The 14,196-nt window shown below is 42.7% G+C and overlaps 1 protein-coding gene across 1 annotated transcript in view; it reads left to right on the forward strand.

The window, feature by feature from the left end:
• The window catches only part of NARFL (nuclear prelamin A recognition factor like), a 26,388-nt gene extending 12,192 nt beyond the window's left edge, over nucleotides 1–14,196 (forward strand). The window contains exons 2-11 of the mRNA XM_019512717.1: nucleotides 1,175–1,270; nucleotides 1,850–1,993; nucleotides 2,410–2,542; nucleotides 2,941–3,075; nucleotides 3,541–3,659; nucleotides 4,940–5,069; nucleotides 5,448–5,520; nucleotides 8,671–8,808; nucleotides 10,222–10,379; nucleotides 11,622–14,196. Of these exons, the coding sequence (XP_019368262.1) occupies nucleotides 1,175–1,270; nucleotides 1,850–1,993; nucleotides 2,410–2,542; nucleotides 2,941–3,075; nucleotides 3,541–3,659; nucleotides 4,940–5,069; nucleotides 5,448–5,520; nucleotides 8,671–8,808; nucleotides 10,222–10,379; nucleotides 11,622–11,860 (1,365 nt within the window). The 3' untranslated portion in view covers nucleotides 11,861–14,196. The remainder of the gene's footprint in view (nucleotides 1–1,174; nucleotides 1,271–1,849; nucleotides 1,994–2,409; nucleotides 2,543–2,940; nucleotides 3,076–3,540; nucleotides 3,660–4,939; nucleotides 5,070–5,447; nucleotides 5,521–8,670; nucleotides 8,809–10,221; nucleotides 10,380–11,621) is intronic.

Genomic DNA, 14,196 nt, shown 5'->3' on the forward strand with positions numbered 1-14,196 from the left:
GACCCTAGAAACTATGAAACTATTAATAAATTCTTGCAGTGAGTGGATTCCAGCTGTCTTTTAAAACCCCTTTGATTCCTCTAAGTGTTTCTGCCCTTAGGAAGGCATCAGGCACTAAGCTACACAACTTCCATATATAGAGGAAGAGATTAAAAAGAGAGCTGAAATAGAAGGGGAGAAGGGATGCTACACACAGTAGTTACAGTGTGGAGGGATTAAGAGGAGGGAAGAAGGCAGGGAAGTGAGAGATTTAATTGTCACCACAAATAGAAAAGTGACATTGAGGAGAGGGAATAGCCAACAAAGCAGCACAAAGGGGGAAGATTGGGGTTAGAGGTCTGTAGCATAAATGGTGTCCTCATCGTCACTTGTTGCAGCACTTGAGTTTTCCTGTGACGTTTCCCACCCACACAATGAATTGGGTATGGCTCTTCTTACCGTACTAAAATAGCAAATCCGTGTTGTTGTTTTTTGATTCATTGAGCACCAGCATGAATTGGTCCTCCGCAGGGAGAGCTTTCTGTGAATCTCCCCAAATTCAGAGCAAAGACTTAATAAAACTGTACAAGCAAGATTGCCATCATGATGGAAACATGCTTGAGCATTCAGCCAGGGCAAGGTTGGTTTAAGCTGTGGCTGAGTTCTAGGTATGGTGCTGGTCAGATGTAGAGAAAGGAACTGGTTGCATAAACAGTAAAAAGTTTCAAGTATAAAAACACCCTCAAAACTTCAGTTGATGAACTTGAACAGAGTGAGCTGGGAACAAGGCATATAAAGTCATCAGATTTCCTTCTATCAAATGAAATCTCACTGGCAGTAGCTGCTTGTTGACTGTAATGACCACGCCTCCAGCTGCTAACATTCACATGAAGCATGCACGATCACCCTTAGAGAGTTTAGAGAAGACAGGACTTTGCAGACCAGCATCTGTTTGGAGCAAGACTTCTTTAAACACAGCTGCGTGTTTGATAGAGACAGCAAAACCGTACTGGTTTTGGCATGATGCTGGAAAAGTGTTCCTTCTGTAAAAATGGGGTACGTACTTTTGTAACCTTCTTTTGCTCATCTCCTTGATAACTACAGAAACTGTAGGATTGTTTGCTAATTCTGCCAAGTTGCAATTAGTCTTTTCCTCTCTTGCCTCTTCCATATTTTAGTTTTAGTTCTGTTTCAGGAATGCGTAAAGCCAATAAAAGTTGAAAAGAAACCTGGAAAAGCAGCAGCTAGGATCCAAATTGAAGATGATGGAAGCTACTTTCAGATCAATCAGGTAGCGTCTTCCCACTTGTGTAAAAGAGTCAGAAATTGCCTTATTGTTGTGTATTTAATAGGTTTACAACTACTAAGCATCTCAGATTGTGGGGACAGTGAAGACATGACAATAAACAGTTAGCTTTGTGGCCAACCCTCTTGGGTACTTTTCATATTGAAAAATGTATCTTTCTTCCTAGAATTATATAGTGAAATGGGAGACCATCACTTTTACTGTCCCAGTTTTGTAATCTGAATCTACAGCTGTAAACCTTGTGTCATCTGAGCTCTGAAATAGTGAAATACACCACTTTTTGCAATTCTGTTAATGTAAGAACAATTAACGTCAAAGTTAGTGAGCGAGTGATATCCTGAGTCCAAAATAGCGGATTTGACGTGGTGCATGTCCTCACTGACATTTCTCTGATCTATCTTCATCATGGCACTAAAATGCAGAGATTCCACTAATGCATATTTGCATACAGTGTATAGAGATGAAAAGAGGCAATATCTTTTATGTTTAAAGCTATAGATGTTGCAAGCAACTAGTGGGTTTTTTTTTTATGGCTGGGACTGGAGCTAAACTTTTTCTTTCTAGGATGGAGGAACAAAAAAGCTTGAAAAGGCTAAAATTACCCTGAATGACTGTCTAGCTTGTAGTGGCTGCATCACCTCAGCAGAAAGTGTGTTAATCACCCAGCAAAGCCATGAAGAACTCTACAAAGCATTAAGTTTTAATAAGGTAAATGAACTAAGCGGTTCACTAAACAGCAGGATAGACTGAAGGATTTGAAAATGACACCATGTTTGAGAAGCTGATGTGAAAATAGTAGAATCTGAAGTTGTAAGTTCTGTAAGACCCAGAACTAACTGTAGTATTTCTTCTCTCAGTACAATACATCAATCTATTGCATCCATTAAGAAATTTGGTGTAGATTTATAAAAGACTTAATATTTAAAACTTGTGATCCCTGGATGTAAAAATATAAAGCATAGCTTCTAGTGAGTGTAACTATCTCATCACTAGAAAAAACCTTAACCAGAACACATTCAGACCACGGAGAAGCATCTTAAAAAACACTGACATGCTAACAGATACCAGTTACTCTGCAGTATAACTGTCCAGGGAACGTTAATGTTTTATCTCTTGTTTTTCAGACAGCAGCTCCGAGTGAACAGAAGCTGATTGTAATTTCTGTTTCACCACAATCCAGGGCATCTCTAGCTGTGAGATTTAAGATGAATCCTCTAGAAACAGCAAAGAAACTGACAGCTTTCTTAAAAAACCTTGGTGAGCACATTACAGTCTAAATCACAGGTGGAAATTCTGAGGCATATCTTCTGAGCATATTTTAAGTGCAAATTCTGTTAGTCTGCATTAGAGCTGCATGAATAAGCCTTTGGTCATCTGTTTCAAAAATAGTAATAATGGAAATTCACAATCTCCTATAACTTTAAGGCATCGTAAACTCAGCAGGCAGGGAAGGAACCTAGATGATTTCCAGTCGTCAAATCATTTTTAATGCAACTTTATTCTGCTTATTTGCTGGAAACCAATCTGCTTCTAGTTACAACATTCCATAAATAACAAAGGACGTATACAAAGATGTAACCTAACTGGGTTGGGGTTTTTATTGTAGCTTGCAGTGTTTTGCCCATGAGTTTAATTGCAATCCCTGTATTACCTAGGTGTGCACTATGTGTTTGATACAACTTTCTCTAGAAACTTCAGCCTCCTAGAGAGCCAGCGAGAGTTTGTGAAACGTTTTCGAAGGCAAACTGAAGACAAAAGGGCTTTGCCTATGTTGGCCTCTGCCTGCCCAGGTACGTTTAAAATGTATATAAACTATAGGTAGATAAGTGATGAAATCCTGGGACAAACTATCAGTAAAGAAAAGCAGCAGTATACTGCTGAAAATGTTAATCTGGCTAAAACCACGTGTAAGTAAGAACAGAATGGCTTTTAGTGGCATGCAATTATTTATTTGAGATTCTTTTAGCAGTCTGTTCAACTTAAAATAGTCACTTCTATGATAAAGTGTATTATAAAAGTTCTTTAATACTTTTATAAAGAAATATTCTTGTTCTTGAATAATTAGATTAATTAAAAGACCTGATCTAGAACTTCAAGTGAGCAAGTTACTTTGAGAAACTAGTCTTGTCCCAAGCTCTTTATTGAGAGCCTACACATATTCTGTATGCAGAAGAGACTGAAAATGATTATTATTAAATGATAACATGATTTAAAAGTCATGGCAGTGAATCAATATGCTTCCCATCTCTTCTCAGGTTGGATCTGCTATGCTGAGAAAACCCATGGAAGCTTCATTATTCCTTATATTAGTACAACCAAGTCTCCACAGCAGGTCATGGGCTCTTTAATCAAAGGCTATTTTGCAGAACAACAGGTAAAGTTCGGTGTTGACCATGATTGGCAGGAAGCTGCAGAAGTTAGATTTTAAGTTGCTTTTAAAATGACTCAAACGGTTTAAAAAAGACTGATTTTTCTGATGTGAAAATGTTGGAGTGGTAGCAAGGCAGCTGACAGTAGTCTCCATTTGTATCTGTGAAGATCTGTAAATGGTGTGAAAGCATTGAAGGTGAGATCCTGTCACCATACTGCTTCAAGCATTTTACCTCCACATCCACCTCCCTACTTCTGCCTGCTCTTAGAGAGTGACCGTCTCTCCACCTTCTTTCTGCTTCCAGCAAGTGCTGATCAGTAGCAGTTTCAAGTTTGGTGCCCAAAGGCTGCTTGAAATGTCTGCACGTCATTTAACAACTGTAAAACAGGATTTTCTGTAGCCCTTCTTACCATCCCATTTGCTTTACCAGTGCATTTTGATAGAATTTAAGTAATTTAAAATAAAACTGCTATGATCGTGTCTAAGACAGAACTTGAGTTTGTGCATTCATGCAGATCATTCTTTGTCTAAAAGTTACCTGCTTTTTCCAAGCTTAATGTTTCTATTTCAGTTTGATTTAATTCGATTCTATATTTTAAACCCTCTGCGTTTCCTCCCAAGTGTCATTCTGATGCCTAAAGACTGGTGTCATGCTAATAGCCAAGAATTGAGTCTACTAAGAAACTTAAAACATTGCTGATGCCTTCATTCATTATCCATTAGCAAGCACGGTTTTAACATGTGTGTTAAATAAGCTTGGAGATCTGTGTACTTGTTACAGAAGTTGGCAGTGACTCAAGGTATTTGGCAAGAGATACTGAAACAGTGGCTCAAATTCAAAACTTGTTTCCTTGACCTCTGCTTGTTTCTTGGATGGTGGTGAACCTCAGTGCGGTGTCTGCCTTCAGTTTGTTTGCTGGAAATGCTGTTTGCAGAACATAAGTTCTTGTTTTCAGTCTGGGCTGTAATGGTGTATAGGAAGCTTATCTTCTGACTAAGCATGTAATTAGGGACTCCCAACTGCCTGAGCCTGCCAGGAGCATCTGCTTCAGTAGAGAAAACAGGAAAAGGTATTACTGAATCGTGCTACGGATGGTGATTCTGTTTCTCCTGTGCAGTTGGGTAGGGACAGAAAGATATTAAATCTGTTTTTTTAAAAGGAGAGGATTTCCAAAGGTAAGGTTGCAGTTAAATGGCTTCATTCTCAGTTGTGCCTTTGCAGTTCTCTCTCCCACTGTGTTTAAAATCAGTGAAACTAACCAATCTTCTTGGGTTTTTTGCAGCATTTAACCCCTGACCAGATCTATCATGTGACAGTGATGCCCTGTTACGACAAAAAACTAGAGGCTTCAAGGCCAGACTTTTTCAACCAACAGCATCAAACAAGGGAGGTAGACTGTGTAATTACGACGGGTAAGCAGAACCAGAGATGGTCCAGCTGACTTTCCTTCCACTACTGCGCACGGGACACAGCGCTTTGTAAAGATGCCCTTGTGGCCTGTGACCTGTTTTTAGGAGCACATCTGCAGCTAAACTTGACCATAGCTTAGGAACAGTGAAACTTTGTTAGAGAGGATTACATTATGCTCACCTCTGAGCTCTCTAGGCTCAGGTGGCTTCTTTCACCACACCCTTTGCTGTGCCGCAGAAAGAAGTTAGGCTATGAAAAACTTGTCCTAAGGGCACCATTATGAATACAAGTTTTGTGCCCATGAACACTTTCTTCTGTTTGGGGCATGGGAGGGAGGCTGGAGAAGAAATTGAGCACTTATATCTAGGGTTCTGTTCTAGGAGAAGTCCTGAAGTTGATGGAACAAGAAGGGGTCTCCCTGTCAGATGTGAGTGCTGCTGCTTTGGATACTATGTAAGAACAAATAACCTTGCTAACACCTTTAGTGATCTCTTATTTAAACACAGCAACAGAATTCCCCTTTCCTGAAACAGTTTTGCAATACAACGGCTACAGATTTTTGCATCTTAAGTTCTACTCCAAATCTCTCTTTCACATCTAATGGGTTTTGAATTCAAGTGTGATTACGCCTCAAGCCATTTGGAGATCCGCAAAAGGAGGTCAGTGAATATGAAGTCACTGGGTGTTACAGGCTTTGCATAACCCAAGCAGTAAGTTTGCCCTAAAATCAGCAGGACTGGGTGAATTCGCTCATTTAGAATATACTAGTCCCTAAGAGCTTGGATAACGTGGTAGTCTTTGATAATTGGATACCGAACACTCACACGCTATCTGCTGAAATGTCTCAAAAAAAACTACTTCAAGCTTGGAAGCTAATAAGCAATTGGAGGGGGAAAGTAAATACTCTAGTCCAGTGGGGGCCAACCTTCTTGGCAGGCATGCCACAAATTTGCCCCCCACACCCTTGCTGCTGCCACTACAGTCCACTTCCCCCATCTGAGCTGCTGCTCTGCTTTCTGCACCATGCTCCATCTGCTGCTGTGTTGCTTGTCCCTGCCCCACACAGACTGCCGGTGCCACCCCTGCTGTAGAATGATGGAGACTGTAATTTGATGGGATGCAGAAGCCTACTGCTCTGCTGTCCTTAGTTCATGTGTGTTCCCCAACATGCAGAGTATTGTATATATTCTATTGCTAAAGCTCAAATGAGGATATATCTAGATCACTTTAGCTACTCCGTGGGAGTTCTTTTATTCAATAAAGCATGCTATCTTAAGCATGCTATCTTAAACATGTGCGATGCAGATGAGATTTTAATTGCATTAACTGAAAACTGACCCTGCAGGCTCGATGTCAACCACATACAGACTAGAGGATTTAGAAATCATATTTCATGTGCTTAAATTGACATCAGCTGCAGCATACCACGTTGAACATGAAATTGAAAGGACCCGTCTTCATCAGCATGTAGAAAATGACCTTGTAAGAAAGAAACAGCATGTGCCTAACAAACCCAGTGAAGTTGAGGAGTGTTTAGAGAAGACAGCGGATGTATGTGACCTAAGTGGCCAGTGCACAAATACTTGGTGTGCTCAAGAGTGGTATTGAAAGCCCCAGCCCTGCAGCTGATGGCACACGTACAGACTACTGCACCCGCTCAGATTTCTGTGGGACTCCATGCAGCTCCATCAGTCTACTTTCACCTACAGGATTGGGGCCTTTATCTCAATCCAGATTGTAAGTGAAATTGTGCTTGGTTTTCCCTAAGCCTCACATAGACAGGAGCCAAGATAGTAAGTCTCAGCACTCCTAGCAGTCTCTATTCAGCAGAATCCCACTTTGGACTGGTTGGTCTGGCTAGGCTCTGTATGTTGGCAGGGCTCTGTAGGAAACCTTGGGGATGGGGCATTATACTTGCACGGGGTCTGCTTGATCATAAAAACACCACATAAACTCTTCTTACCAACACTTCTGAAGCAATAAATGGAAAAGTAGCCACTTCCAACCACATTTTTTTTTTCATTTAAAACAAAAACCCAAGGGGAGACGCAGTCGTTCTTATAAATAGCCACCTTAAGGAATTCAACAGGTATACATGGAAAGATCTGCTATGTAGCTGGGCCATTTAAATTTCATTTGCTTCTGTGTCTCTGCTAAAGGCTTACTGGAAAGTCCTACAGGGATTCTGAAGTGTTTGAAAATGCAATGGTGGGATGGAAGTGTCAGTTAGAAAGTGGAATCAGATGTCCAGTGTTTCGATAAAGTCTTTGGCTAAGCTATCAGAACAGCATGCTGCGCCTCATGCTTGTGGCAATAATGCTTCTCTGTAACCTTTTGCTAGCCTTAGCCCACTCGATAAATCACCTGGTCACAAACCGCACGTATTCCATAAACCTGGGAGGATTCATGTAAGTAGTCAAATGGCTGTTATTCCACTTTATCCCTCAACACGTGGAAGAGGCCATTAAGAGGTTATTAAATTTGGCAGCAGGAATGAGGTTCAAATGCCAAACATCCTACGGCTTTGCTGGTGGAACCGTTTGCATTAGCCCGGGGCTGTGGCTTACTGGCAAACTCCTTTTCAGAGAGCAGCGGTACGTGAGGCCAGACACACTGAAGCACTTATTAATGAATCTCAGTTCCTGTAAACAAGAACCGAGTTAAAAATAGGCTCCAAAGATGATTACAGGGTGCAACGTTGTGTCGTGCAGTGCTTCTAGAACTGAGATTTTTTTTATCTGCAAAAGACATCTTAGATTTGACCTGAAATCAAGCAGCTGTGAGCAACAGAAAGCCAATGTCATGCTGTTCAGGAAGGTTATAAACACATCCCTCAGCTGATTATCATCTTATAACAAGAGCCATTGTTGTGGCTTACATTTTGGGAGCTCTTCTCCAGAAGGAACAGCTGAATGACCAGTTGTATTGCAGCAGATCATCAGGATGAAACTTTATGGGGTGACTGAATTGCAGCGTTTTCCTTGATCCAGTTAAGACCATCTGTAAGTGTTGGCCTTTAGTTTGCAAGCTTTTAGAAGAGCCTAAAGTAAAGGTCAAGTGACTTGGGCTCATTTCTTTCATTCCTTGACTTCCTAGAAGTTGTGCGGTTAGAAAGGGGGGAACCAAGTGGCCAGAATTGATGGCTGAAATCTCTCCTTTCTATGCTTTTCAGCTGTCCCAGACTTCCCCAGCACAAGTGTTTTTTGGGATAGGTCCTAACATCCAAGACAAAGTGGTTGCATCTGTGAAGGATTTGGAGTCAGGCCTGTACTGACCCATGTGCAGTTAAATTCACGTGGCCCATGAATTATAAATAGTCAATATTTTGTGCTGTTTGAGTGGGGAAGGATTTGAAGGGCCTGAACAAGCAGCTGGCCGTGCACCATCATTTCTGAAATCTGCAGGTCCTTGTTACATACTTTGCAATACTTGTCTGAAGGCACATGTGGGGAGATGCAGGGGGAGACAAGGTTAGCATGTCATGACTATTACTAGTACTCAGTCAGCCGCACCAAACTGCCACATAGCCACAATGGGCTTTGCACCAGCTGCTGTATTAAGTGAAGCCATGTAGTTACCTTCTTTACCCTCCCTGTGCCCTAGGTTTAGCAGCACAGCAGAAGAGGAGCTGCTTGGCCATTCTGGAGGTGGGTCCGGCGGCTACCTGGAGCACATCTACAGATATGCAGCCAAGGACCTCTTTGGGATTGAAGTAGCTGAAGTGCACTATAAGCCTTTAAAGTAAGGAGTCAAAGCTGCTGCCCACAGAGCACTATCTCAGTGCAGTTCTGTTTATGCTCTTATCGCGCCACTGCCCAAAAAGGTCTTTATCCAACGTTAAACATTTTGCATCAAGCTCTGGGAATTGGCTGCTTACTCCCACATTGAGTTTAGCCATAAATCAGCTGCCAGTCTGTGTAGCCATTTCCCTCCATGACTTCCTCACCCTTTCCCCACCACCCACATGCTTTAATTTAGCACTGTCAGTGTTCCCAGTCTCAAGCTGCGGTGGACTTGAGAGCAGTCTGGATGACAAAACTCTTGGAAATGAGCTCTTTCACTTATCCGACCCGCTAAAAAGCAGGTGCACTAGCAGTAGTGTTGGCAGCAGCTGGCTTAGATGAGTGGGTGTCATCTGGGTTCTCTTTCTGGGTTTTGGCCCCCTAGTTGCTAGGAAGATCACCGGCAAGGCAAGTAAGCCTTTTTCTCTGCCTGCATCTAAGTGAAACTCTTGCTAACGTCTGTTAAATGTACCCTGTTTATGGTTTTATAATGGTGCATAGCCATATTGATTTAACATCATTTTCTAGCTCAGTGGAATGCCCCAGAGCGGAAGCAATCCTCAACCACCTCGAAATACACGTGTAATGAAAACACCCAACTCATTCCCTTGCTGTGGGCATTTTTTCCATCTGTTATTGGAGGACCTGGATATCTTCAATATCCATTTTTGTATGGTGGAATTACCTGCAACTTATAGTTCTTTCTTAAAACAGCCTCACTGTTTTGCCTGCTGGCTGAGGGTAGCCAGGAAAGCCCATAATGTTCACATAAAAGCTTCTTCGCTCAGGGTCTTTGCTAACTCAGCCATGCAGTCATGCAGGTGAGAGCATCCGCTACCCCGGGATGCGGAGATGACTCTGAGATCTCTTAAGTGGTATTTGCAGTGTGTGGTGCTCCCCAGTCAGATAGCCCAAGCTGGCCTGACCCGAGGAGCTCAGTAGGCCTACACGCTTGACGGGAAGGAGGCTGGATAGAGTTCAGAGCTTGAACACAAATGCATAAGTGGGGAGGAAAGTCAGGATACCAGAATGCCCCGTTGTGGCTCTGGGTCTCGGCTCTGAACAGCAGAAAAATTAATGCAGAGACACTGATAAGCTCGAGTGCCATCTGTGTTATATAGACCAGAAAACATTTATCTTCAAGCTTAAATGTGCTTCCTTTTAGATTGGGGGCAGAGCTGGGACCTCCAGTTCAGCAGGATTTTTGGAGGTTAGCTCTCTCACCATGTTACCCCCTCGCTTCCAAAAAAAAAAAAAATGCGCTTCTTCATTTGGAAGTGTATTAGCACTGAAGTTGCAGCACAGTGTTTTTATCAGGAGCAAAGTGGAGAACCAGTTTGGACAATAGATGTTGTCTGCTTCTGTTTCCCAGAAACAAGGATTTCCAGGAGGTGACACTGGAGAAGGATGGCGTGGTTCTGCTACAGTTTGCTTTGGCTTATGGATTTCGGAACATACAGAATTTAGTGCAAAAGCTGAAGCGAGGAAAGTCGCCGTACCATTATGTTGAAGTCATGGCTTGCCCGTCAGGTAAGGCTACCCAGGGATTACGTGGCTGGCTTTGAAGTTTACTGTACGAGACTTTGGAGGTTATCTGAAACGGAGAGCTGGACAGGAGCCTGAATGTCTGTCAGGGGTATGGTGATTAGAGGTAGTTAGTGAGGCTGTCAGATGTATTTTTGGAGGCTAGCAGTCAGCAGTTCTTTGCAAGTTACTTTACAGTCATGATTGAACCTGTATGTCAGCACTTGGTGCAGTACTCAAAAAAGCCTCCCAGCTTTGTAAACCTCTGGGCACTCGATAGAACTCGTGCTATGTTACCTCCTACATTGGGCAAAAGTGAGTCATGGGCATAGCTTAAAAAAAGGCAGCAACTTCTAGGGACATGAGAACCTGATTTCCTTTCTTTCTAGGAGTATCAGTCATTTACCTTCCTCCATCTTCACAACATGCAACCTCCTAGGTCTTTTATAACATCCCCTCTACAGGCCTGCAGAGGGTTAGAAGAATCAACATTTAGAAAAGTATTAAACAGCTTTGCATAGTAGTCTCTTACCTTTCTGGTGTTAGGAGTTGCCACCTTATCCTTTGGGTTCAGAGTGCTGGATTCAGCCTTCATCTACCCATCTATGAGAAGTCCAGAGCAGACAGCGGTTCTGAGCATCCATTCTTTACCTCCCCTGGATCGCAGCCCATCCCTGAGAGGAGTAAGCTGTCCAACACTGAGCAGCTGGTTGCAGGATACCACCTAGATAGCACGCAGCTGACCAGGAGTAGTAAGCCTGGAACCAGAGCAGTCTCAAGGCTTCTCCCACTGCCTCTCACTGCTGTTTTGTGTAGGCATTCATCACCTCCAGTGTTTTAATTAACATCATGGCAGTCTCTTTTTCAGTTTGTTTGCTTTCCGGGCTCCAAATAAGAGCCACAAGTTCCTGCTCCCTCCCTACTCTCTCAATGTGGAACAAGAAGGTTTAGAGCAGTCTCTTTTCCCACCATGCACTGTTGTCCACCTTATAACTCCTTTGTGCTTTGCTGCACTAGGATTGAGTCCTGCCTGACCACTAGAGGTGCAGCGTCCACCTTACTATAGGATCAGATCATTGCGGGGTGAAAGCTAATCAATTAAATAAGTTTTTCTTGTGGGAGGCCTTACATTGCTGCTCTCAGCTGCATCGTGTTTGCATCATTGGGCTTTAATTGCTCTTGGGTAAGCTTTGACTACTGGGTTTGGAAGTAATTTCAGCTTTTATTTTCTCATCTGGTTGCTCCCAGGCTGTTTAAATGGTGGCGGTCAGCTCCGAGCTGAAGGCGAACCCAGCAAGGAGTTACTTCAGCAAGTCGAGCAGTCGTATGAGTCTGTCAGGACTGAAACTCCAGAGGCAAATGGCAGCATACAGGAACTGTATGAACAGTGGCTGGGTGGCACAGCCACCGATAAGGCTGGGAAAATACTGCATACGGAGTACCATGCCGTGGAGAAAATGAGCACTGGATTTAATATCAAATGGTGAAGAAGCGTCCAACCTGTGTGACTGCAAGTCTTTGAAACCAAGGCATACTATTACTCAGTTCCTTGTGAAATCCTCCGAAGCCAGCGCACCCTCTAGAAACTTCTCTCACCACAGCTGGGTGTATACAATTTGATTAGGACGTAAGTGGTATGATTAACTCATTTTTAGAGCTTTGAAGGATATTTACATGGTCTGAATGGGAAAAGGTGTTTGACGCATCTTTTAAAACAGAAGCAATAATGTCTATTAGCTTCTGGTTCCTCCTTGTCAGCCCAAGCCTGCATTCATTTCACTTTCCCGTCCCTGTTGAAGCCAATGCAGAAGTAGCCCTGGAGTCAGTTGTGGATGTTCTTGATGCCCAGATAAAATATTACCAGGCCAAGACCTGAATGTCACATCTGCTGTAGTTTCACAGCATGAAGCTGTATAGCTGTGGCACTTAGGACATTTGTCATTTAGTGAGAACTGGGTTAATAGTACCTTGGATTCCAGTTCTGTGTTCCTGCTCATGACTAGCCATCCTTGGAGCCTGTCTGATATTTGTACTGCATTTCAAGAGAGGCGAGTGTGTCACGGGCACAGACAGCAGAAGCCTATAACAATGTTATCACGACATCTAACGCTTGCATGTTGCTGCCTGCTGAAACATGACCTGAGTGAATGTAAAGAAAAACCACTTGTGCCCTGTAACTATTTTTGCACACAAACATTCATGAATTAGCAGCTGGATGTTAACCTTCTACTAGCCCCTCTGTCTCACTAATGTTAGAGAATAACCTTGCATTCAGATAAAAGATATCTTCCCTTATACAGCACGTTTTCCATGAGGGCAATGCAGACCAGTCTCTTGTCATTTCAGTACTATCATAACAGCCTCTGTTGACAGACATTCTGTTGTAAAACAGCTGTTCCAGCTGTGAGAGTGGAGAGGAATAGGCCAAAATTTATCACACCCAACATTAATAACCATCCATGACTAGTACCAATGCCAGCTGTTTAACGTAATGCACAAACTCACCCACTAGATACCAGCCTACTTGTGCAGAAGCGTACTTGGTCTGTGTGTGTTAAACGAGCTGGTTTTGCTGTCTTTGAAATTGTCCTGTTAGGGGTTTTGAGAACGATACATGTTGTTAATGTGTAAACTGACCTTGCTCTTCCACCTTCGCTCAAGGTGAGTCTTGCTCGCTGCCTCATTAGGTTTCCTTGTTTTAAAATGGAAAGAGTTTAGCAACTGGCCTTTAGGAGCAGCTGAAGGGACCTTGTCAGGTCTGAAAAATTAAAATGCTTCTTCAGTATGCACCAGCCACAATGGGCAGGCTTTGCAACTGTATGTGCATCTTTTTTAAATGCTTCCCCCTCACAACCCCAACCCCTTATGTGGGACAAAACTCAGCAGATGGGTCACTTTCTGCTTAAATCTTGAAAAACTGCTCTGTCTGGTTCCTCGCCAAGCTGTTTTAAATTAGCTCTCAATGAATTTAGGCCCCAATCCTGACTCTTGTACACATGCTTACCTGGAACTCAAACTACAAAGGTAAAGCACATGGCTGGAGGGTAGGAGTCATAGATTTTAAAAAGCATTGATAAGGAAACAAGTCAACTCTAAATTTGGCACTGCCGTTCACAGCAGTAATCAGACCATTACCTGTTGTTCCTGCCCCCTTGCCTACATATTGTGTCTGCTTCATGCAGGAAAATACCCTTGGACACCCATTTCACTAAACCTGTTTTACTGGAGAAGCAGGATTTGGATGAGGCTAAATATATTTAAAGAAAAACCACTGTGATCTGTTTCTTTGATGCCTTCAAGCCAGAGCTGGCCTCTTCTTGCTTCTGAAGTCAGCAGCTCCTCATGCTGCAGTTTGAGATCTGTCTCCCTGCCAAAAGTCAAGTAGTTCATGATGTTGAATGGCCTTTTATACTGGTAAAGAAGTCTTGTCTACCTACTTCCTTGTCACCCGCCTCTTTGAAAGTCTAATCAAATCCTTACCAAGAATAAACCAGTCCATGGCATGAGACTCATGAAGTTTTAATTAAAGCTTTACACGTTTCAGTGGTCATTGTCATTAGTGAGTTCACAGTGCTGAAGAGGCAACATTCTCATCTGGCTTTTTTTCTCTGCAGCTTGACAGGGAGGTGGTTTGTGTCATTGAATGCCCCTTTTCTCCTGCATAGTTTAACAGCACAGTATTGTGTTAAAACCATAGGTTTCAATTACAGCAAGAAATGCCAGCGTTAAACCGCTTTACAGGAAATTCACTATACAGAAGTGCTGCGACTAAACTTTGTAGTCAAGTGCAAAAGAGCCAAGTTCAGTGTAAGTGTGCAGTTGG

Source organism: Gavialis gangeticus, unplaced genomic scaffold (genome assembly GCF_001723915.1).
Source record: "Gavialis gangeticus isolate Ggan-Ray unplaced genomic scaffold, GavGan_comp1, whole genome shotgun sequence".
Classification (NCBI taxonomy): Eukaryota; Metazoa; Chordata; order Crocodylia; family Gavialidae; genus Gavialis; species Gavialis gangeticus.